The 24802-nt window shown below is 50.4% G+C and overlaps 1 protein-coding gene across 6 annotated transcripts in view; it reads left to right on the top strand.

The window, feature by feature from the left end:
- Positions 1–24802, top strand: part of arvcfb (ARVCF delta catenin family member b) — a 119017-nt gene that overhangs the window by 88849 nt on the left and 5366 nt on the right. For 4 of the 6 annotated variants that reach the window (XM_076048277.1, XM_076048276.1, XM_076048275.1 and 1 more), the window contains 11 exons: positions 919–1102; positions 4341–4458; positions 4576–4747; positions 5444–5461; positions 6162–6233; positions 19044–19171; positions 20120–20270; positions 20392–20584; positions 21556–21667; positions 22153–22240; positions 23757–23848. In XM_076048277.1, coding sequence (XP_075904392.1) covers positions 919–1102; positions 4341–4458; positions 4576–4747; positions 5444–5461; positions 6162–6233; positions 19044–19171; positions 20120–20270; positions 20392–20584; positions 21556–21667; positions 22153–22240; positions 23757–23848 — 1328 coding nt within the window. The remainder of the gene's footprint in view (positions 1–918; positions 1103–4340; positions 4459–4575; positions 4748–5443; positions 5462–6161; positions 6234–19043; positions 19172–20119; positions 20271–20391; positions 20585–21555; positions 21668–22152; positions 22241–23756; positions 23849–24802) is intronic. The other 2 variants (XM_076048279.1, XM_076048274.1) reach the window with 1 other exon arrangement.

The following is a 24802-nucleotide window of genomic DNA, read 5'->3' as shown; positions in this document are numbered from 1 at the left end:
CCTTTATAGAGGCGGTGGAAGCTCAATCCCAGCCTGTTTTTTTGTACTTTTTTGAGGTACACATGCACACATGCGCACACGCACACGCAACAAAAACAAATCATCAAGAAAACAAAACAAAACAAAAAAATCTGGCTGCCTGTCAAGTTGTGCAGATGAATGCTAAAATGTTCTTTCCTTTGTTTGGATCTTCTGTACTACATTCCGGCAGCGGACGCTGCTGAGTTGGAGCCGTTCCATGTTGGCTGAAGGCCTTTTGCAAACAAACACAGTATCTGTCACAAATGTATTGGTTGGTTAATTTGCAGTATTATTATTATTATTATTATTATTATTATTATAACGAAACGGGCCGAGCGGAGACACTTAAGAGCCTAAAACAGATTGGCTTTGATCTCTTCACACTCGGTGCGTATTGGAAGTGCGTATATATTTAAAACAGACGGGTAATCTGCAGTATCGATCTCGAGCCGCTGGCAGTCAGCCAGGCCTGCAGGGCGGCGGTGATGAGACTATCGCAGACTATCATGCTAATGAGAAATGTCTGCGTCTGTGTGCGGCTGCGGCCAAGTGAAATCAAATATCTCCCTTGTATTTCTTTAAGTGCGCAGCGTCGCAGAGTCACTTTTTTTTTCTTTGTAATCTTCTTTCCTTCCTTTTTTTTCTCGCAATTTCTTAATCCTCCTCTTCTTCCTCTCACACCTTCCTGAATATCTCTGTCTGACTAAATATCCCTGCCCTCCTTTTCACTCGGCTCCTCTTCATCCTTCACCCTTCTTATTCCCTCTGATATTCTCCTCATAATCCTCTTCCTGAGCCTCCTCTCCCTCCTCGCCCTCCTCACCCCTCCACCCCCCCAACCCCAACACCTCCTCCTCTTCTTCTGCCTTGATTGTAACTCTGTCCCGTCCTCGGCAGGAACCCTGTGGAACCTGTCGTCCTACGAGCCCCTGAAGATGGTGATCATCAATCACGGCCTGCAGACCATGACCAACGAGGTCATCATCCCGCACTCGGGCTGGGAGCACGAGCCCAACGAGGACTCCAAGCCGCGCGACGCCGAGTGGACCACCGTCTTCAAGAACACCTCCGGCTGCCTCAGGTAACCGCAACATTTTTTCTCGATTTCGACAATTTATTTCAGGTGATCGCCGTGGTCGGTTGTTCTTGGTTTTTTTTGTCTTACGTGGCGTTGCGTTGCGGTGAATCTGGACGTCATAGATGAATCTTCTAAACGCCGAATCACCGCCGGAAGTCCAGTCGCACCTGCTCGGAACCGGAACAAGCGGAGCTGGAACTCCAGCAGCTTATTGACACTGTTTACACTGACGGGGATCAGCGATTCGCAGCACTTTTTTGTTGTCCTTTTTCCGGTGCTGTTGACAGTAGGAGCTTACGTACACACAGTGGCGCGGTGTCCATACCGCTGTGCTAGCATGCTAATGAACCGGATGAAGCCACACGTGGCGCGGGATCGTTTGTTTCTCCAGGAAGTTTTCTTGTCCCACGCGTGGACTCTCTGACTCACATTCTGCCCACTTACACACGTTTAGTTTTTAATCCCAGACTGCAATGATACCAAAAACTCTCAAGATGGCTGGGAAGTAGCGCATTTAGCCCTCTGTTTACAGCCTCCAGCTAAAAGCAAACAAAAGGCTTAGTCGGAACGTCTGGAATAGGGGACAGAAACGAGGCGGAGCCATCAGATCTGCAGATCCACGCTCGACTCCAAACGACGGCGTCGTCCTCAGACGCTCATCAGTGGTTGAGGATGCGAAAATCGATCAAACTCAGCTGAGCCGGGGAGAGACGCGGCGGCCCTTCCGTGTCGCCCGTGACCTTGCTGGGTAATCACAGAGTTCAGCCGTGTGTCCGTCAGTCCGTCCATCTCCATCCATCTCCTGCGGCCTCCATCCGTCTCCATCAGCTGGGCTCCAGTTGGTTGGTCCAGCTGTGACCTTCTCCGCCGCTGCCGCCGTGCTGACGGAGCACACAGACGCCCCCCAGTGACGGCCTGTCAGCGTCTCCTCGCCGCCGAACTCACTGCGGCCTGATTGGCTGTAATGATGAAACACTCATCCGTCTCTGCTTCACACATCAGGAGGCAAGGACGGAAAAAAAATCCCCAGGTTTATAAAATACCACCGGAAAAAAAAACAAAAAAAACTGAGCCTCGGATTAAATCGATGAGATGAAATTGTCTTCTCGTCAATAGACTCAGAGCGATTTTTGTCCCTCAGATTGATTTTTGCCTGTTGTACTTTGATATGAAAAGGTAAAAAAAAAAAAAAAAAAAAAGTAATGAGAAAACAATCTTCAGCAGGACAACAGAAAAAAGTCAGATGGGTTGTTGTTGTCCTCGTGGGTTCAATACTTGTGCAATGCTTTTTCGGTTTTCGATACTGCAGACTCCATCCAGTTTATCCTCCTCACGCTGCAGTGTTTGTATCTGAAGGTCGTTCAAGGGGACCAGACCAGAGGTGGTTGGAGGCCCACAGAGTGGCAGAACAGAAGTGATGAAATGACCTTCTGTTTGCGTAGCATCCACAAACAAATTTGCTTTGCAAAAGGAAAAAAAAAAGCTGCAAAATTTTCACCAAGACGATGGAAGTCTTTTAGGTTTCGGTGGGGGAGTTGGTGGAGGTGGTGGAGGAGGAGGAGGGCGACAAGGTGGAGGAGGAGAAGTAGAACGTGGAGGTGGAGGAGGAGAAGGTGGTGGAGGTGGTGGAGGAGGTGGAGGAGGTGCAGGTCTTGGACTGTGGCAGGTCAGCCGTCAGGCGGCGTCTCCTCTGACAGATGCAGCGGCTGTAAAAAGAAGACGAAGGACAGCTCCTGCAAATGAAACAGCTCTCTGTAAAAAACGTCTGTCTGTCTGTCTACCTCCGTCTACCTGCCGTCTCCCTGCCCCCCCCAGACTGGCTCCTGTCACATAAACCTGAAGTCGCTGCCTCTTTGGGATGCTTTTACAGACAGGTGGGGGAGGGGCAAGAGGGGCGGGAGGAAGAGGCGGCGACGCCTCCCTGACAGCTGGAGAGGGATTCGTTCCTTGGTTCCTTGGTTCCTTGGGTTTACGAGCAGGTCCAGATGGCCCCACATGTCTGCAGCCAGGAGAGACTTGATTGGATTACCAGGAAGTGCAGGAGGCTCCCGACCCTGGCGGACTGGCGGAGGAGACGGCGGCGGCGGTGGCGGCCGTGAAGCTCACTCACAGTGCCGCCCGGGGGCCGGCTAATGGGATTATTTGGGCTTGGTAGCTCTCGTAAATGATGAAGTCCCCAGTTTGGGGGCGGGGCAGCAGTGATCCCTTAACGCGTTATAAAGCCTCGGCTGTGGCGGCCGCTCACGCAGCTCCAGCTGCTGAAACACACGCAAGGACATCTTCAGTCCAGAGTTTCTCTGACTTACGGCACTGAGCGTCACATGGTTTGATGAGAACACTGAGTGGTTTCCCCATATACAGTATGTATATATCTTCTGGACATACCCAGTGGTGGCAAAAAAAGTGTCTGGACACCTCAGGCACTTGTGATGTACTGTATCGTGCTAAGAATACGTCTGAGTGAGGCTCCAAGTGCAGTGTATTTCCGTGTCCATTCACCAACGTTGACCCACATGCGGCGCCTGCTTCTCTGTTCCGTCCAGCTCAGGACTGGATGCTATAGCAACGCAACCCGAGTACAAGCATAATAAAAACACAATTTCCACGTGTTTGTGCCTCTGATGCAGCCAAACCTTTTGAAACACGACAGGAAAGAAAAGAACTCTGGCAAATATTTAAGGACATGGTCAAAATGTTCTTTTCTTCAGACGTGGTGAAGGTCGTGGATGTTCTGTGCTGTGGCTTTGGCAGTTATCAGGATTTGTTGTCCTTGGAAACTTCAGACATATTCTAACAAACAAATTCTTTGATTGATTGATTGATAGATTGATTGATTGATTTTCTTATGGATTCTGGTTCATTCCCTGCTAACCAGCTTCTGGCCTTCAGCTGCCATTCGCTGGTTCTGGATCTTTCAAGATTCAAGATTTCTGTATTGTCATTGGACAAGCCAATGAAATTTTTCATTGCAGCTCCCGTGTGCAAAAAATTAAGAAAAGAAAATAGCAACAAATACAATAAATAAAACAGGATGATAAAATGCGATAAAAAGTGATAAAAATATTATACAGTTTGAATATAAATATATAGACGTATGTGAGCCACTTGAGGTGTAGCCACTCTCACCAGTCAAACTCAAGATCACCTGGGATGAATTATAAATAACTTCCCTTCATCTTCTCTACTGAAATGTTTGGAGCCGTCTCGCTCTAACACCGGAATTTGAATTTTTTTTCTTCAGGAATGTGAGTTCGGACGGTGCCGAGGCCCGGCGCCGGCTGAGGGAGTGCGAGGGGCTGGTGGACGCCCTGCTGCACGCTCTCCAGTCCGCCGTGGGGAAGAAGGACATGGACAACAAGGTGCAGCGACTTTCTGAGAAAGCTGAGAAACTCCATAGCGAAACCTCGACAGCAAACCCGCAGGGGTCACATGGTCTCTGACTCTCTGCTCCTCATCCTCCTCCTGCTCCTCTGCAGTCGGTGGAGAACTGCGTCTGCATCATGAGGAACCTTTCCTACCACGTCCACAAGGAGGTGCCGGGCGCCGAGAAGTTCCAGGACCCGTCGGGGCTGCAGGCTCCCGGCTCGGCGGGACCGCAGAGGAAGAAGAAAGACGACGCCGGCTGCTTCGGAGGCAAGAAGGCCAAAGGTGAGCGAGACGATGGACACTCAGTCACAGAGCGGTGAACGACTGTAGAGGTTTCCTCTGCTGGACACCTGCACAATCTGCTCTGTATTGATTTTCTGCTCTGCCGACCAGATGAAAAGTGTCACTCATGAGTCCCGACTTTATCATCAATACGAGAGATGAACCAGAATAAAAAATAATCCGTACTCGTATTTTCTTAAAACTTCAACCAACAGAGATTTTAACTGTGTAACTTTATTTAAACATCTTGGGTGGGCGACGAGAAAATCTCTCTGGAAGTTTCTTTCAATCACAGTCACACCTCAGGAACAAAGAAAATCAACAACACAATTCAAAGTCAATGGCGTTGACTCAGATCTGCAAATTTGCCACTTTGTGATGTCATAAAGGGCACCAACGTCCTCCATCTGACTCTTCTCCTTCTCTCCTCTTCCTATCTTTGCACCGCGAACGGCTCTCCTGTCTACACTTCCTCCTCCTCTCTTTCTCTTTTATCTTCCTCTAGTTTCTCTCTTTTCCCTCCTCCTCCTGCTCTTCCTCCTCCTCCTCCTTCTTCTTCTTCCTCACAGTCCAAGCGCTTGTTTATCTCGAACCCGATCTATTGCACGGCTTCTTGACACGCAAACAAACCTCTCCTCTCTTCTTCCTTGTGCTTCTTTTTTTGGCCACCGCTGCTGCTTCCGTGGCAAACTATAGAGGAATGGTTTAATCAAGGTGAGTGACTCCTCCTCCCCCGACCCCACATCCTCCTCACCACCATCATCACCCCCATCCCTCCAGCTCGTAGGAAGTAGTTAGAAGTACAGTAGCTCCTGGCCCATCAGCACAGTGTCAAGGCTGCGTTCACACCAAATCAGTGGAGTCACCGGCAGGCTGCAGTGAGACGACGCCGCTGGTCAGATCTGGTGTGAACGCTGCCGTGGTCGGCCCTGGACTAGTTGTAGGCTAGGATCACTGTTAGCAGCAGATCTTGGCGGAAAGGAGGTGAGTCCTTCTCTTGCCATGCAGAGCTCGGCTTAACAAAGTCCAGTCCAGGGTTTAAAACTCTGAGCAGCTGCCGTCGACCGAGTGACGTTGAGTTGATGCAAACACGTCAAGCTCTGCTGCAGAACCTGTGTGTGTGTGTGTGTGTGTGTGTGTGTGTGTGTGTATTGGTGTTTATTGGTGTCTATTCAGTGGTTCCTGTCAACATCGAGGTGTATTGACGTGTGGTTTTAAGTGCAAGAGAGTGTGTGAAGCTTTTAGCCGTGTGTGTGTGTGTGTGTGTGTGTGTGTGTGTGTGCGTGTGTTTGTTTCATACCTGGATCAGGCCGAACATTGGAATAAAAATGTTTTTCATTTGTGTGTCTGTTTCTGAGTCGGCATTTGCGCCAACGTGCCTCTGACCTGCCGCTCCCTCTTCTTTCCTCCACAGGGAGAAAAAACGGTGAAAATGACAAAAACTACGACACGTTGGATCTGCCCAAGCGCACCGAGCCGACCAAAGGTAGGGCTCCGCCTGCGGTCGCCGGCCGCCTCCCGCTTTGCACTCTGGCTGCGGAGTGAAGATAAGAAACGATGCCAAAATATTGTCGTTCAGCGGCGCGGCCAGTCAGCGAGGACCAATTATCTGCCCCCAAAAGGCCGTCGGGTGGAATTCCTGTCATGTCTGAAACTGCGGTCGGTCGACTCGGCTCCAACCAAAAAAGAAAGTAGCTGTTAAAAAAGTGGAAAAAAAAACCAAAAAACATCAAAATCCCCCAGCAGAAAGAAACCTTGGTGTCTGCAGCGCTGCCGGTGACTTTTGTTGAAATTCCAGAAATTCCAGCACGCAGGACAGTGCAGACTGTCAGGACCTGACCTCTTTTGATTTATAGTAGGAAAAAAAAAAAACTGCTTCTGGGCTTTCGATATGAAACTTTATTGACAGAAAAAAACTCAAACCTGACGTTGTTCGCCGGTGCTAGTCGGCCTCATTAAGACATCCAGCGTAGACAACAGGCAGGAAACACAATGAGGTCGGTTGTCGGCGGCGGTGACGTGATGCGTTTGGCTCCTCGGTCACCAGGAGCCCGTCGAGACAGTCGGACGCTTTCGGCTTCGACGTTTTGATGCGTTTGTGCCTTCGCCGCTGACGGCCCCATTGTTGCAAAATCCCATCGGCCGTCGCGTAAGCCGACTTTTTTTGTCGGCTCCCTCAATGCGCCGGAGGAACACAAACACACAGACAGACACACAATCAAAAATAGAAAAGTGAAGCGAGGCAGCCGGTGGTTATTGTCAGCTGAGCCTTGTGCAGCTAATGGGCATCCATTGTTCCCTCCGTCGCCATTGTTGTGGAGCTAGAACTGGAGGAGAGATTGGGAATCTTCTTTTGCGTCACTTTGTGTTATTTTGTGTTATTTAATAGGCACAATGACTCATCAATAACTTGATAAACCTTAAGCCAAATCCCAGGAGCCACTTTCTTTGACTCTGACTCAGACAGAAACGCAACGTCATTTCTTGTTCAAATCGTAGTTGTTGCCCAACGAAAAGCCGGAAAGAGGCAAGATTTAGATTTTTGTTTGTTGTTTTTTTTAAATTCCAGCTTCTGAGGAGTTTTCGTTGTGGACTGGCAGGATAGTTGTGACGGCGTTTGAAGAAAGTTTCCAGTTTGGAAACTTCATAACTAGACAAATAGACCAGATGATGGTTGTGTGTGTGTGTGTGTGTGTGTGTGTGTGTGTGTGTGTGTGTGTGTGTTTTGTTTTTTTGATGTTCAAGTCCATGTTTTTCCACCACTAAATTCAGGAAGATAATCACTGAGATGGATCTTTAATAATTTTCACTCTGTGGAGTTGTCATGGTTAAAAGTGAAGCCGCCATGCGAACACCACCCTTTGGAGCTGATTTTTTACATAAAATTATTGTCATGCTGCTAAATGTCCCACGCCTTTAAATTGTGTCTTTGTTTGTGTGTGTGTGTGTGTGTGTGGGTCGGGGATTTTCTTTTTCTCCCAGACGGACAAATGAGCATCAACGTTTATAAACACAGCTAATCACCAGCCAACCTCGGCCAGAGCCACCTCCACTTTCGCAGGCGCTAATCGCAGACTGGTCCCGCCGCAGAGACAAATAACGTCCTTGCAGCCGCCAGACAGTTACAGAGCTGCACCGGGATTCCATTGTGTGTGTGTGTGTGTGTGTGTGTGTGTGTCTGTTTGGCGACGCTGGAAGTTGCAGGATGCGGCGCTCGCTCTCTCACCTGGTCTGTCGGCGATGGCGGAGCGAGATAGGAGGAGATTACACCTGTTCCCGCTGCTGATCTGATGGGAGACAGAGAGGTCGGAGCCGGGGTCACGGCGGGAGCTGCACTCCGCTACAGAGTCACCTCCTGGTGTTTGTCAGGAGGAGGAAGAAGAGGAGGAGGAAGACAAGAGGAAGAGTAGGGAGACACCAGTGTCTGATCCGGAAGGATTCCAGGAATCAGATTTGAATTCTGCTCATGTGGCAGCAGCCAAACACAGAGGCAGAAAGTCTTTATTGACATGTCCGGCCGACACAAAGCAATGAGATTGTTGGCGAGCAGCCAGGAATCCAAGCCTCAAATTAGAATAATCTCTCTTTTTTTGGGGGGGACGTGGCCTCCAATCTCATCAACTCATCAGCTCGCCGCTTGTTCAGAGTTGGTCATTGAAGCGGCGGTTTCATCAAATATCCAGAAATCTGAACTTATCTGCTGTCGTGTTTGTGCTGGAACATCAGCCGCTGCAGCTGGACCGAATTAGAGCGGGCAGCTACTGTCTGCGCGGCAGCCACAGGGCAGCTGTTTAAAGCAGAGAAGTCAACAAATGGACTACGGTGTAGCAGTTCATCTCTCTCTCTCTCTCTCTCTCTCTCTCTCTCTCCCTCTCTCTCTCTGTCTCTCTGTCTCTCTCTCTCTCTCTCTCCGTCCTTGGTAGATTTATCTTTTCCAGCCCTTGGAGCGTTGGTGTTTACCGAGCCGTCAGGGTTTCGCTTCTTCGGTATTTAATTGGTGCAGAGGTCGTGTTTGGTTGTCAAACAGCAGCGGGCGTCTCGTCCCAACAACCCTGTTTGATGTGCAGCCACCGGAGATGGTGCACTGTACTGGCGTTAATGGACGATGCATCAAAACAGACCCATCGAATCTGAGAAACTCCTCTCATGCTGCCTGCAATCTACTGTATGTGTTTGGAAGGAGAAGAAGATGAAAAACTCCAAACCCTAAACCGCCTGCCTGGTTCAGAGCTGCTGCGATGAACAACATCCAGCGAGTTCAATGTGTTGAAAAAGCATCCGTTTGTCAAGATAAATGGTGTGTGTTGTGCGTCTGGTGCAGACTTGGGGGCCTACCAGCTCCTGTGGGAGGCAAAGTTTGGGCTTCTTCCCACTCTGAGTGGAGGAACATATGAATAATTCACCCTGCCCTCCCAGCCCAGCACAGTCTTGAGTTGTGTTTTTGTACCCAGCCCCTCCTCACCGCTGTGGAAGTTAGCGGGCGGTGAGTTTAGGTGGCTCCTTGCTGCTGCAGCTGCTGCTGCTGATGACGATGACGATGATGATGACGAAGATGATGACGATGATTTCTCACATTTTTGCTGTCACTCTTGTCCACAATGCAACGCTAAACATGGAGCATTGTTGGCTAGAGAAACCAGAGTAGCGACAGCGCTAACCGCTGCTAGCCCGTCTTTGTAGACTTTCTTGCTGATGCGTCTTGAGCTGTGTTTCCTGTTGCCTTGCCATCGCCACCTGCACGGACCTGCAGTGATAACGCGCTAACAAAGGGATGTAAACAAAAGCAGAATTTCAAAAAAAAGATTGCGTCTCTCTCCTGGTTGCATAAAAGATAAATGAACACCAAATTGTGGATGATTAGCAGCAGTGAGCCAATGGGCACCAAACTCTGCTGTGTTTCACTCTCATGGAGATAAATGCACTATATGTAATGGAGAAAGGAAGGAAAAAAACTCTCCTCGGATGCTGTTTTTTTTTGCTGGGAAAGAACCAATAAAAGTATCCGGGCCGCCTTCATCATGCTTCCTGATGAAAGACTCCGCCTCAATCAGCTGATTGACATATAAACCTGAATGTTCTCCTAATAATAATGGATTGGATTTATATAGCGCTTTTCAAGGCACCCAAAGCGCTTTACATCGTTTTTCATTCACACCACATTCACACTGGTGGTGCTGCTGAGCTACATGTGTAGCCACAGCTGCCAGACTTAAAAAAACAAACAAAAAAAAAAACTTTTTTTTTTTTTTGTCCACTCGATGCGGCAACAATGGAGGGTTTTAGAACTTTGAATTCCTGCCTGATAGAAACCCTCACCTCAGGTGCTGGGAGCTGCAGTGTGGACGCAGCTCCTCCTCCTCCGGCCTCCTCGGCCCGACACCTCTTTAATGTCAGCTGCTCCCTGCGCCACCGCCGATAAAAACCAAGCAAACACAGAGAAAAGGGGCCAATTAAGGGACTCGCCGGCGGCGTGCAGCTGACATTTCAGCAACTGCACACCACCGCCGTCCACTCATGTGCTGCTTCACACGGGCGGCGATGAAAAAGGAGCGATAATGAGGCGAGGAGGAGTAAAGCGGCGGCGAGGGGGGGGGGCCAGAGGTTGGCTGGAGTGGGACCGCCGTGTGTTTTGTTGGAAGTACAAAGAGGTCGGAGCGGCCGTCCCGCTGGCCGAGAGTGGCTGCTCCACTCGTCGTTAGTGCACTGAAGTCCTGGAGGATCAGCACGCAGCGCCGCACACGCCGTTTGAGCTTGGCTTTGTTTTCTTTTGGCTGTTTTTTTGGTTTTTTTTTAAACCGACATTTGCCAGAGCATGACAGGGCCACGTTCACTTTTTTCAACACTTCCTCTCTGGCGGCTGTGGCCCCTGGGCCGCGTCCCATTTGGTTCAGACTTCCCACACTCGCTTCCAACCAGAACCCCCCTCCCCAAACCTCCCCGTCGTCTCCGCCCAACCAGAGCAAAGAGCGCAGTTGACCCCCGTGTGACACAGGAAGTCCATTTGACGGCGGAATGCGAAATAACGCACCGGCACAAAATGAGAAATGTTCCCATCTGAACCGTTGGATCCAACACTCAGCAAACTCAGGAATTTTAGTTAGGAACGCAGGGAAAAAGGCTGGGGGTGGGTGCGTGGTTGGGAATGTCAACTAGCCCCGCCCATCAGCGACAATTTGCCAAGCCTTGTCGTCCTTCCTTACCCCCCCACCCCCACCCTCTTTCTTTTTCTTATTTCTATTCACTGTTTTCTCTGTCTGAAAATTGTAGTTATTATATATTAATGCTATATTGCTATATAAGCTATATTTACAATTCTCACACACACACACACACACACACACACACACACACACACACACACACACACACACACAGAAATGGGTGAAATGGACAACACATACACCTTACAGCCACTAGGTGTCACCGCCATTTGTGCTTTGCCATTGCGTCTTTAGCGGTTGCCAGGTTGGCCCAGCTAATACACAAAGGGGAAACAGTCCTTACAAAGATAGACGGACCTGCGTGTGTGTGTGTGTGTGTGTGTGTGTGTGTGTGAGGTAATCACACCAGCGAGGGATCCGTCACGGGTCGGCGAGGAGGAGGAGGACTTGAGGGATGGTAGCAGACACGGCAGCCGACACCGGGCCTCCCTCCGCTGTCGGGCGCCATCGCCGCTGTCATCAGGCATTCCCACTCGTCAAAACGCCGCCTCCAGCTGGAGGTAGAGGGCGCACTTCCTGTTATAACTACCACTGAGAGACTCTCTGAAGACTATGCTGAGTTTTGCCACATTCACGTAAGACTCTTTGACGCTCGCTGTCCTTCACTCGAGGTTCTGAATGCGCGAGGCTGCAGACAGACGGCGGGAGAGAGAGAGAGAGAGAGAGAGAGAGAGAGAGAGAGAGAGAAAGAGAGAGAGAGAGAGGAGGGGCGGCGGCCTGATGAGGCGAGATCTCCGACACCTGTGTGGGAGGGACGAGAGCGTGTAGGGACAAGTCGCAGGCGGAGAATTAACAAGCAGCCAAAGCTTTTGGACTAATTAAAAAATGAAGACAAAAAAATGAATGAAGAGTTGTGCATGTTCAATTGTGCAGATGTGTGTGTGTGTGTGTGTGTGTGTGTGTGTGTGTGTGTGTGTGTGTGTGTGTGCGTGCGTGCGTGTGTGTGTGTCCAGCCATTATCATCTAGCGAGCTGCCAAACACCTCCATCCTCATCCTGCTTCCCTTCCCCCCACTTTTATCTCTCGCTCTCTATTAGGCCTTGTCTCACACACACACACGCCAGCAACAGCAGCAGTAGCAGCAGCAGGATTATCTGGGCTTATTCCCCCAAGGCGGGACGTCCAGCCTCTAAAACCCTGTCGCCCCAAACTGCAGAAAAACACTGTTTATCTTTTTATTGTTGCACTAAACTCTGTTTTCCTTCCGCCAAGAGATTGTTGCCATCCCTTCCCTCCCCTCTCCCTCCATCTCTCTGCTGCCCCTCCACCACCGCCCTCCCCGTTCTTTCTTATCTGCAGCCCTGTGTATTTGTGTTGCATTAATATCTCGGATGGACTCTTTATTATGTTGCTCTTCTCCTCTTCCTCCTCTAGCTCCTCTTTCTCCTCTTCCTCCTCCTCCCTCACAGATGTGGGCAGCTGTTGCACACTTCAAGGGTGTGTGTGTGTGTGTGTGTGTATGTGTGTGTGTGTGTGTTTGTGCTCGTGCACTGAAAGCCCTGAAACAGCTCCCTGACAACTTGAGCTTGTTCTCGCAGCCTCAGGTGAGCCTGTAAAAGCTGCCAGACAGGAAACAGGAAATGTTGTTCGCCGTCTCTGCTTCCTTCTCTCTCTCTCTGTCTCTCTGTCTCTCTCTCTGTCTCTCTCTCTCTCTCTCTCTCTCTCTCTCCCTCACATGTCTTTCCCGCCCTGCACTCCCTCTTTTTTCTCATGTCCCCATCCCACCCTCTACCCGCTCTTTCACGCCGTCTGAGGGTTTTTTTCTTGAGCTGCTGCTGATGTCTGGCTGCAGACGTGACTCGCCTCGCCAAAAGCCATCAGACGCTCCAGGTGGATGCGGAGAAACGCGCTCGCCGCTCGCTCAAATTCCACCTTTTTGACGCACTCGTTCACTTCAAAGCGGAGTAGTGCTCCTCTGCTCTCTGCCCCTCGACGGTGTGAGGGTGGTGCTGATACAGGACGCAACGGCTGCGAGGTCTGCAGGTTCTTTCCTCCAGTGGTCCTGTTCTTTGTGAGCTGGTTTGTTGGTGTCGACGTAGAGACGGTTCCCATAGCAACACCACTATGGCCCCCTTTCACTTCCACGTATCGTTTACACCGATAGGTACGGCAAGGTTTTTTTTTTTTTTGTGTGTGTGTCCGTGAAGGGGTTGTGGGCTGAAGAGGATGGATGAAGGAGAGATGGCTCGTGGAGGAGGTAGAGGGGGAGGAGGAGAGATGAACGATGCTCAGCACTGCGGCACTCCGGCCGTCTGTCTGCTCCACATCTGTAGCCGGCTGATCGTGTGGGTGGGCTGCAGACTCGTCTGGAAGGAACTCAAAAGCTCAAAAGCTGCGTCTGGAGAGGCTGAGTTGGTCATGTGACTGAAGTAAAATCTGCATCAGCCAAGTCACAAATTGACAACCAAGAAAAAAAAAATGCACTCTGGAGAATGTTTCGACGGGATCCTGATAGTTTGTTCTACCTGGAGCCAGTGTCAACAGGAAGTCCTGCTCTGTTCTTTGCAGATTTGTCTTGTTTAACAATTTCTTTTTGTAGCCAAGAGACACAAACAACAAGCCATCAGACTTTAATGTTGATCTTTGTGGAAATGTTTCTTTCCTGAGGAAAGTGCGTGGGACTCTGCCGGCACGTTAGCAGAGAGAGGAGGAAGCGCTAGGCCGTCCATCTTCGCCTGAGAGAAAGTGGCTTTGTGCCGATTGTGGAAAAGACGCTTTCATTAGCTGGACTTTAGGTGGAAACAGAGGAGGAACCCTGCTGAGAGAGACTGAAGACAGGAAGGAAGGAAGGAAGGAAGGAAGGAAGGAAGGAAGGAAGGAAGGAAAGAGTCAGTGCTCCCGGTTTAGCCTTGTTTCCTCAGGTGACCTCCCTCCGTCTCCTTCCCAACCCCCCCACCGCTGATCCCTGGACTCTGGCAGCTTGATGGGGTCAGCGGGAGGTGAATCCGGTCTCCTCTCCTCTCCTTCCTTCCTTCCTTCCTACCTTTCCCGTCTAAAGTCAAACACGGGTTTACAAATTCACTCTTTCACAATTTAGACGAGGCAGCCAGATTCAATTGGACACAGCAGTTTGGGATTGGCACCTGCCGCTGACACGCTCTTCCAGAGTCCCCAGGCCTTCGATTGGCGCTCGCACCTGACGATTGAACGCGTGACGGACGCTAATGGAGTCAAATTCCTCGGGCGCCACCACCGCCGCTGATGGCCGTTCCAAATTGACCGTGAAGATCAAGTTCACAGAATGTCGCTCCGTTCGTAGGCCTCTCGGTTTAACCAGTTTGAAATCCCCCGGGGTCAAAACTGGAATGTCTGTTAAATACCCGGCCATGGTTTTCCTACCAGACACGTCAGCGCTCCATCCGCTAACTCCAACCAGATACTCTGGGAGCGTTGCAGTGGTGCAGAAATAGAAATCCTGTTATGTTTTTTGTACCAGAGCAGACCATAGAAGTGCGGCCCTCTGCAGAGATCAGAGGATTCTGCCCCTGCGAGTAGCGTAGAGCCCTGAAGTTGAAATGCATCCGTCTGGCGTCCTGCTTTCCTGCAGCCAGCGTGTGGTTGTTCTTCTGAGAGTCGTTTTAAACCAAAATCTACCCGGTTTTGTTTTCTTTTGTTTTCGCTCGCCTCAAAAGACTCACGGCGGCCTTCTTCATTAGCACGATGGCGAGAAGAGGAATCTCGCCGTTGGCACGGTGAAAAGTGCCTGACTCACAGATGCAGAATAAGGCTGGATGCTTCCCCGCTGGAGAGGCCTTCTGCTTTTTTTTTTTTTTGGGGGGGTTTTGAAGGAATCTTTATTGTTGCGCTGTCAACCGTATTTCAACCACACACACAAAACAAACAGAGAGAACCGGTAGAAAGCGGCAGCGGCTGCCAGGAGAGAAAAGCTGCACAAAGACAATAAATAACAGCAGGATCTGTATCATCCGGCGTTTGTCTCTCCACTCTCAAAGCGCTGACGGGGAAAAAGGGGGGTGGGGGGGAGAAGTTTCCCGCGGCTTTCAAAAAGTGTGACGAGCCATCACGCCGGCCTGGCGAGAGGCAAACAGCTGTAAATTACAGAGACGGCTGTAAGACACGGAGCGCTTGTTAGAGGGAGCCTGCCACCGCTGATGGAGTGTTCCCAGACATTTTTCAAGGTGGGGGGGGCGTATTTCACATTTGTTTATCTGGGAGGCAGGCGGGGGTGTTTTTCAAAGTGGAGGCTCCCTTTTAACAGGAGAAAATAGGGAAAAACTTTGACGGAGATTGGACGGCAGGAGATGGATCCCAACTGTCTTTTCTGCACGATGTCGAGTTTCTCCTGTACTTTTTGTTTCCACCACAAAAACATCAGTGACTGGTTGGGACATATTCCACCCTGCTGAAATGGACCCGGACAGGAGGTTCTCAAGACGGATGTGCAAGAGTTGAAACGTTAAAATTTTGTTATAAAACTCTGCGTCTGTGCGCGTCGGAGCAGTTCTGAGTCAGTCTGAATTTTTCCTTCCTGCTTGTACAGATTTGATATGAAATAATCGGGGGAGAAAAGTCCATGTTTTAAACATTCTACATCTCTCTTTTCTTTTTTCTTTTTTGGCAAATCGTCTTTCCACAAAGACAACTTTCAAACTTCCCAAAGATTTTACAGATCTATGGGTTCCAAATTGTTCTCCATCAACTTTGAGACTAAACGTCACCGACAACTTATCTCTGCACAGAGTCTCGGTTATAAATCTCTGCATGAATTCTCCGCGGATGGATGGAACCTTCGGAGCTTTGGCGCTGAACTGAGAGAGACATTTCCCCTGCAAACATTCCACACTACAGCAGCGGTCACGCAGCGGCTATTTAAGTAATCGCGCCGCGTTAGCAGCCTGTCGCCGCCCGCTGGCCGGCGGCCCTGAGCGGAGCCGAGGTCACCTCGACAGCCGACAGCTTCGTCTTCCTCTGCTCTGAATCTGTAATTCTCCACGGCAAAAGTGACAAGTAGTGAGCCGCGAGGCTAGCAGGGAGGCCGATGATGAATGACAACGAACGAGAGCAGCAGCCGCAGCAGCAGCAGCAGCAGCAGCAGCAGCTGGCAGGAAGCCCTGCTAGAGATATTCCTCGGCTCAGCAGCCACACATTCCACTGAGGGATAAGAGAATTAGTTGAAAGGCTCGGTGACTTTTTTTTTTTTCCTTTCTCTCTCATCCTCCTGTCTTGAACTCAACCATTTATTTTTCAAATTTGGGTCTTGACTTCTTAATTCTCTTCACTTTCTTAAGTCCGCTCAGTCAGCTGGCAGACCAGGACCACAGGAATTGCAAAAACGTAGGGTTTTTTTGTGCATGTAATGCTTTGTAGCTCAGGTGAGCCCCTACAGGTCGGCAAAGGTCAAACGGGGTCGTGCAGAGACGATCCAGACTGTCACCGGGGACTCTGGCCGACTGTTGAGCCACCCGGTTGGCTTGATAAATAAGGATCGTGCAGAAATTCACTGATGAGCTTCCTGCTTCACCGCACGGTTGCATCCGCCGTGCTGAGTGTGTGTGTGTGTGTGTGTGTGTGTGTGTGTGTGTGTGTGTGTGTGTGTGTGTGTGTGTGTGTGCGTGCGTGCGTGCGTGCGTGCGTGCGTGCGTGCGTGCGTGCGTGCGTGTGTGTGTGTGTGTGTCATGTTTGCCCGTGAGGCTGCTGCAGTTTAGAAAAAAGTATAAAAAAAATCTTGATTTTTGTTGGATTTGACTCAAGCGGCGCCTGCAGGGACGACCTGGTCTGGCCGCCCACAAGCAGCCTGGTGGAGGAAGCCTGGTGGAGGAGGCCTGGTGGAGGAGGGCTAGTGGAGGAGGCCTGGTGAAGGAGTCCTCGCGGAGGAGGCTTGGTGGAGGAGACCTGGTGGAGGAGGCCTGGTGGGGGAGGCTTGATGGAGGAGGCTTGGTGGAGGAGGCCTGGTGGAGGAGGCCTGGTGGAGGAGGCCTGGTGAAGGAGGCCTGGTGAAGGAGGCCTGGTGAAGGAGGCCTGGTGGAGGAGGCTTGGTGGAGGAGGCTTGGTGGAGGAGGCCTGGTGGAGGAGGCCTGGTGGAGGAGGCTTGGTGGAGGAGGCTTGGTGGAGGAGGCCTGGTGGAGGAGGCCTGGTGGAGGAGGCTTGGTGGAGGAGGCCTGGTGGAGGAGGCCTCGCGGAGGAGGCCTCGCGGAGGAGGCTTGGTGGAGGAGGCCTGGTGGAGGAGGCCTGGTGGAGGAGGCCTGGCGGCGGTGGCGGGACGGACGGAGCAGCATGGATGGAGACCAGTGGAGTTTTAACAACTATGTTGCTGCATTCAAATCTGGCCTTTGAGTTTTGTTGCTTGTTTTTTCTTTTTCTTTTTTTTTTTTTTTTATTAAAGCAGTGGGTCAGAGCTTGCACTTCCTGCTAGTTACAGGTGTGAGGTGTGCATTTAGAGGCTCCGTTGTGACTTTCTTTTGGATTTTGTTGGAATTCACTTTCTTCTTTTCCCGTTTACTCACTATTTTTACGCAACAGAACAAGTCAGTGGGAAAAAAAACGTTCTGGATCATTTAAGGCTTTGATTTGTTTCACTTTTGTTCTGCTTGCATCCTTTAACCAACACTGTACTGGTGTCAGAAAAAAGATTCTGCCTCATTCGTCTCAGAAATGAACAACAAAACAAAACTAAACAAACCAACGGCCTCATCGCACCCTTAATGTTGGTTGACTTCACATCCGTCACCGCATCAAGAGAAGCTGCTCCTGGAAGCACCAGCCGTCCCAGGAGACACGCTTGCATCTCTTTTCATTAAAGCCTGCAGGGATGGCAGGAGGATTCAGTATTTCTCTGTGTTGGTGTTGGTGGGGGAGAAGATTTGAAACAAAAGACTTTTGACTCTGAGGTCTCAAAAGATCTCCTGGTGCAGTTTCACGTCTGACTTTGTTTTGTTTTTTTTTGCCTCAAAGGCTCTTTGTTCCTGTTCACTCAGGAGTCTCTGTAACTCCAGAGAGCAGCATATTTAGCCCGGTGTTTACAGCTCCCTGTCTAAATACTGGGATTTCCTGCTAATACTGACGATACCTTCCAAAGATGAATCAGGTGAAGGAGAGATGGAGGGAGCGACGGAGGGCAAAGCAGATACCTGGCTGGGGTTGTGGGGCAGCCTTGTGACATCACAATGGGCTGATATATGGAGCAGCAAGTTTAAGAAATCAAGTAGAGGATGGACGAGTCCTTTCTTGGGCAGGAACACAGATTCTTGTGTGAGGGAGGGGTTTTGCATAGTTTGGAACCTTCAGTGTGACAACAAACATCAATCAAACTGAAAGCTTGATGATGAGGTTTGCGGTGTGGGTTGATTGTTTATTTTTGTCAAGATTTCTTCCACAAAACTGTCATCAAGATCATCAGTCCGCCAGCTGATTCCACTGTGTTGAAAAGCTCTGTGACCTTGACGGAAGCAACAAACCCCTCCCACTTTACCTTCTGACTGAGTGTCCTCACGTCTTCTTCGAGCCCTTGCAAAAAAAACAACAAAAAAAAACCTAATTAAGATTTTTTTTTTTTTTTTTTTCACCAAAAGAAAGCAATGCGAGCCTGTTTGTGCGGCGGCTTTGTCTAATAGCTGATAATGTAATGACGTTTCCATCAGAGAGGATTGACTGTCTGGGCTGGACTGTGTTGTTATCTGCTCCTGAGATAAAACCTCCCGCTCGACTGCTGCCGAGCTGCCCGATCAATAACTTCTCCCTCCCTCTGTGGCTTTTCGCTCATTTATAAAGGCAAAGTGTATTAGACGCCCGAGCGTGGCATCAAGGGCAGTCGGCCATTGTTTCGCCATCTGTCTTGGTCGCGTGGCGAGCGGCGACGCCGGACCGGTTGCAACGACTCAACAGCAGCTTCCGGTCGACATGGAACTTTGCAAAATTTGCTGTGCAACAAAGTCATCGGTGCAATATCAGAGTTGCTGCTGTTCCTCCTTTCACAAACAGACCAACGCTATGGATGGGTGGAGGACCCACGAAACGGAAAACCCTGCAGTCCTCACGGAGCCTAATTGGCCCGTCTGCCTGCAGTGTGTCCATTGTGTTCATGTGTGTGTGTGTGTGTTTTGTGTGTTTCCCTGCAGGCTTTGAGCTGCTGTATCAACCGGAAGTGGTGCGGCTCTACCTCTCCCTGCTGACAGAGAGCCAGAACTACAACACTCTGGAGGCGGCTGCTGGCGCCCTGCAGAACCTCAGCGCCGGACAGTGGACCGTGAGTTCTTTCCTTCTTTCTTTCTTTCTTTCTTTCTTCTTTTTCCACTTTTATTCTTCCGATTCCTAGGAAATTGGTTTCAAAGGGTCTGCAGCGACAGCAACAAGAGAGACCCGCTGCTTTAACAAGGTTGCGGTCGACTCTCCCTCTGCAACCAAATGGGGCCGTATACACCATAGAGGAGACGCAGATAAATAACCAAACTTTGACTTTTATCTCCATCTGATGCTTGGAGGTCCAACTCGAGTCGCTCTGCAGCCTGGTTGCTTTTACACTGAACTTGCCGGCGTGTCAGTCAGGCTGTAAAAAGTGCATCCAGACCCTCCAGCATCACCGAGATGTGCGAGACAGGTTAATACCTGGGTGTAGCTCCATCTCCATCCAGAAACTACTGCACTACTGCCACCTGGTGGCCGAGCGCTGTGCTCACGTGCCTGCCCGTCCTCCCTCCCTCAGCCTAATTGCTCCTCCTGGGGCCGAGCGCTCTTAGATGAGAAACCGCTTTTATGTCAAACTTAATGTTTTATGTTACACAAAAATGAGAAGTAAAAAATCTACTGATGTTTGAATTAAGACAAATTATCTCAGCCGGAAGCCCGGCTGGGCGATGCTGTGAGTTGGCCCATTACAGGGGGTGGGTGTGTGTGTGAGTGTGTGTGTGTGTGTGTGTGTGTGTGTGTGTGTGTGTGTGTGTGTGTGTGTGTGCGCGAGTGTGTGTGTGTGTGCCCCAGGACAAATATATCAAAATGTCCTGACTGGTGTCACCGGGGTGACCTGGATTCTGCCAAAAATAAAGCTGCCGGGCTCCCAGGTGGGAATTCTGAGGTCGGCGTGAATGTCAAACCCAAAACGCCGCCGCCGCCAGCACGGCCGCGTCTGTGTTAAAGGTTATGATGTCCAAAAAAATCCAGGGAAAAGAGACAGCATGTGCTCTACCTGCCCCTCCAGTGGTCCAATTACATCCGAGCCACGGTGCGCAAGGAGAAAGGTCTCCCCATCCTGGTGGAGCTGCTGCGCTCCGACTCCGACAAGGTGGTCCGAGCCGTGGCCATCGCCCTGCGCAACCTCTCCATCGACCGCCGCAACAAGGACCTGATTGGTACTTTGGACCACAGCACGCTCACGATTGGTTCAAATCTTCCCTTCAGATTTCTCTGTCGTTGTTCTGATTGTGGAGGGTTTTTTTTGTTGTTTCCCCCCCCCCCCCTAAACCTTTGCAGGCAGCTACGCTATGCGGGACCTGGTGACCAACCTGCCCAGCGGGCAGCAGCGGCCAGCCAAGAACCTGGAGGAGGACACGGTGGTGGCCATCCTCAACACCATCCACGAGATCGTGACGGACAGCTCGGAGAACGCCCGCTCCCTCATCCAGGCGCAGGCCATCGAGAAGCTGGTGGCCATCAACAGGACAAGGTAGGAGGCGCATATTTGCATCAATACAACACAAAACAACACAAAACAGGTTGGTGGTTGTTTTTTTTTTCTCATCAGCTCAGACAGCCGCACAGCTCGACTCAGGTCTTTATATTTAAAGAAGTCCGAGGCGTGAAGTGAGAGCGCCCCCGCTGGGACGTCGTACATACAGTAATTACAGCGCGTCCTTTAATGCATTCCACATTGGGAACCTCGTGCATTAGTATTCAGCAGGAACAATGTAATGCGTGTCTTAATGGGCCGAGCTGGGGGAGCACGACGCTGTGGTTCAACAAGCCTGAGCCCCCACACACACACACACACACACACACACACACACACACACGTGCCTGCGTGTTCATTAGCAGCAGCCCTCAGAACTGGAGGGCAGCCTCCAAAACTGCCGCTCACACAAGTAAATAAATGAGACGCCGCTATTATACAAGTTTGATAATGAGAAACCCAGAGACGTTATTATCACCACGCGGCCTCACAAAGACGGGGCCTCGTCTGCGCCGCTCTACAGAAGACTGGGCTGTGTGTGGCAGCAGGGGAAAAAACATGCAACAAAACACAACAAAAGAAAAACAACGCTCGCTGATTATTTTCCCCCTAAAAACACACAAACTAATGAAGGGAAACGTGCAAATCAAGAGAAACTGGACCCTGCTGCCGTCCACTGGGAGGCGCCGTTTTCTTCTTGGAAGGGAGAGAGTGTTGGCGGCCAGAGCTCTGTTAGCTTTTCTGTTAGCCTCTCCGTTAGCCTCTCTGTTAGCCCCTCTGTTAGCCTTTCTGTTAGCCCCTCTTTTAGCCTCTCTGTTAGCCTCTCTGTTAGCCTCTCTTTGTTTGTGGTTTCACGATAGGGAACTTTATTATTAGCATTAGCATTATCATTATTGTTATTATTATTATTATTATTATTATTATTATTATTATTATTATTATAAGTAATAACTTTGTCCCTTTTTCAGCCAATCGAGCCGCGAGACCAAGGCGGCGTCCCACGTGCTGCAGACGGTGTGGAGCTACAAGGAGCTGAGGAACGCGCTGACCAAGGACGGCTGGAACAAGAGCCACTTCCAGGTATTCTAGCCTGAAACCGTGCTCTGCGTAGGAGGGAAAATCACAGTCTGGACCGAGGTCTTGTTTGCTTAAAACCCTTCGGCGCCGCTAGTTAATCGTGTCACTCTCGTACCTTCGCACGCACCGTCGACTCTTTAAGCTCTAAACGATGATCAGACAGAGTGCGGCCATAAATTTTGATACTTCCAGCCGCTGCCTGGCTGCTAATTGGACGGCCAGCGCGCTCAGAGTGAAGAAGCAGGCTCGTATTTTACCGTCGTAGCACACTGTTATTTACAGCATCAGTTCAGAAGCGTTTTAGCACTCACCACACCACCAAGGGGAGTCATACCCCCCCCCCTGGTGGTGTGGACATCAGTTTGCAGGTTGCGCTGTGTGTGACCGGACACTTGTTGTTACTGCAGAGTTGAACGTCTCATGACCAGAAACATTGTTTGATGTCAATTTTTTAAAAATCTTCCTCCTCTTCTTCCTCCTCCTCTCAGCCCGCAGTGACGGTGACGCCCAAGATAACCAAGAACGGCAAGCCGGGCTACGACGACACCACCCTGCCCCTGATGGAGAAGAACCAAGGTCAGCACTGCACTCTCTCACTGCTTCTCTGCTTTTCTGGACAACCGGGAACATACATTCTTATTATACTGTCTCACATCTACTGAGATTCCAGTCATTAAGTCGGAAAAGCAACATCGGTAGCAGCAGTTGTGACTTGTGGCAAGTCATTTTTTACTTTTACTACCTTTTTTGAACATACCCTGCGTCTCTGTCCTCCACCGTCTGACCCTCCTGTAAAAGTCGTCCGTCTCTCTGTCCTCCGTGTCTGTGGAAACAAACACCACCAGGTTGGCAACACGATGCCTGATGGTTGAGCTGGAAGCCGAGGAGTCGCCCTCGTTTAGAGGAGCCTCGGATCTGCTGGTGCTTCCTCTGATTTCACTCGTTTCCCTTCACCCGCCAAGAGCCTTTTTTTTTTAGATATTTATTTATTTTTTTCAAATGTGAAAATTGGAGCGGCCAGGCTGAAGTGTGTGATCTCTGCGTGACGACCCTGGACGGAGCTTCAGACGTGAACCCCTTTGATGCCTCGTGCAGAGAGATGCTCGCCGCCGTCAGTGGATGTAGAAGCCGGAGATTTGGCTTCTGATGCGCTTCTCATGCACGCAGATGTCGTCCATTGCCAGTGTGTGGGGGAAAAAAGTGGGTTTCTAACGCTGCAAAAAAACCCAACAAATCTACTTTTTCAATTCGGTCATAAATGTTGGTCTCCAGTGTGTTTGCAGATGAGCACGGAGAGACGACAAGAACTTGGCCTCAGTTTGTGTCTGGCATTGTGTTTCAAGACACAAAGACAGTGTTTTTATTGGAAGGTTGCACTGACAACATTTGGAAAAAATAATGTTTGACAAAACCGTCAGTCACTTTGTTTCATTCTTTCAAGATGTTAAGTTCCATCATTTCAAAAAATACGCAAAACTTTAACTGTCTTTGTCTTAGACTGTCTAAATGTTAACATTGACCAACGCGTGACTGCAGCGGTTCCGCACTTCCTTGAGGCTACGGAAGGGGAGTATGGAAGGGAAATGGCGCCCCCTCTCTGATGGAGGTACATAGTTGCGTAAGGTGTCTGGAGTCTTTATCTGCAGGCCTTCCTTATGTATTTAATACCTTATGTTAACTAACTCTTGAATGATGTCCAAAATGTTCAGCCCAAATCAAGACATTCTCCTACGCTGACCAGGGTCTCCGGCAGTGAGTGCCTGTTACACGGTTTGTCCACTAGAGAGCAGCGCTGAACTCTAGGATTTTGCCCGTTGCAGCGCGGCTATGATGTGAGTCAGAGATGTGAGTTTTTTGTTTGATTTTTTTGTTACGGTCACATGACCTGAGAGTAGTGGCAGCCAGGAGGGGGCGTCATGAGGGAGGCAATTCACATGTGGAAGCTGCAGGTTTACCGGGTCGGTTTAGATCTCCAGGTGGTGCTGAAAACAACAAGGGGTGAAGCCACCGGGAGGAAATCCTCCCTTCCACACAGGTGTATAGGCGACAATATCAATATGACATCTTCTCTTCTCTCTCACCTCCCCCTCAGACGGCTACTCCACCATCGACCAGAGGGACAAAGAGTGCAAGTACAAGACGAGCGACGGCTCGGCAGACCTAACAGAACGAGAGCCCTTAAAGGTACGGCGTCCACCGAGGCCTGACACCAGGCATTAGTCAGTGCCTGTTTTTTTTTTTTTCCTTTGGTGGTCCTCATTAGGAGTTCTTAATCCCCTCGATCGATCCGCTAAAGAGGCAGGAAGCCGTCGTCCTCCTCTAATGCGGCCCGACGCGGCTGGCGGCGCCGCAGGACGGCTTCGCATCAGCGAGCAGCCGTTCATTAAGAGCAAAAAGCTTTTGGTGTCAACTCAGTAATTAATCTGAAGCAGATTAAAAGAGCCCGTCGCCGCCGGTGCACACGACCCTCCGCTTGGCAGCTCGGCACGCCGCTTTCAAAGGGATCGCCCGCACCGGCGATTATTTTCGCACCGGCGGCCGGCGTTTGTTTACGGGTGATTAGCAGGCGGAGGTCGGAGCCCGGCGGCCCCGGGGCCTGTCGGACATCTGTCGGACGCCTGGATCATCAAGAGCCTGTTTGTAGTGTAGGTTTTGATCCGGGGAGTAGTCGGACGACTTAACCCCCCGGTGTTGGAAAAGATTACTGCAATCAGACGCCCATTAAGTCGCTCCTGCCTCTCGTCGCAGGTCAAAGCTGAGCAGCGTGAAGGTCGTAAAGAAGGTTCACCTCTTTACTTTGTCTCTGCCCACGTCCTCAAGGCGAGCCTTCATGCAATCTGTACTGAAATTACCATAGTTAGCCCTCTGTTTACAGCCGTTTGATAAAACTGATGCCTTGTTGCAACTTTGAGAGGGATTAAAACAAAGGCAGACACACGGCGAGCAGCCACGCCGGGCCGCTGCCATCTCAACCTCCCGGAGGTGCTGCAAATGAATGCATCTCGGCTCCTCCCCTGCCCCCCGGCTCCTCCTCCCCCTCCTCTACCCCTGCCCCTCCTCCTCCTCCTCCTCCTCCTCCTCCCCCACCTCCTCCGTTTGCATGGTTATGTTGGCTGGTTTTTGGAATCGCTCTGACTT

The sequence above is a fragment of the Nelusetta ayraudi genome, unplaced genomic scaffold, assembly GCF_046127955.1.
Source record: "Nelusetta ayraudi isolate G7.1 ecotype Tasmania unplaced genomic scaffold, CSIRO-AGI_Nayr_v1 ptg000098l, whole genome shotgun sequence".
Taxonomy (NCBI): Eukaryota; Metazoa; Chordata; class Actinopteri; order Tetraodontiformes; family Monacanthidae; genus Nelusetta; species Nelusetta ayraudi.
This window is presented reverse-complemented; position numbering and strand designations above follow the sequence as displayed.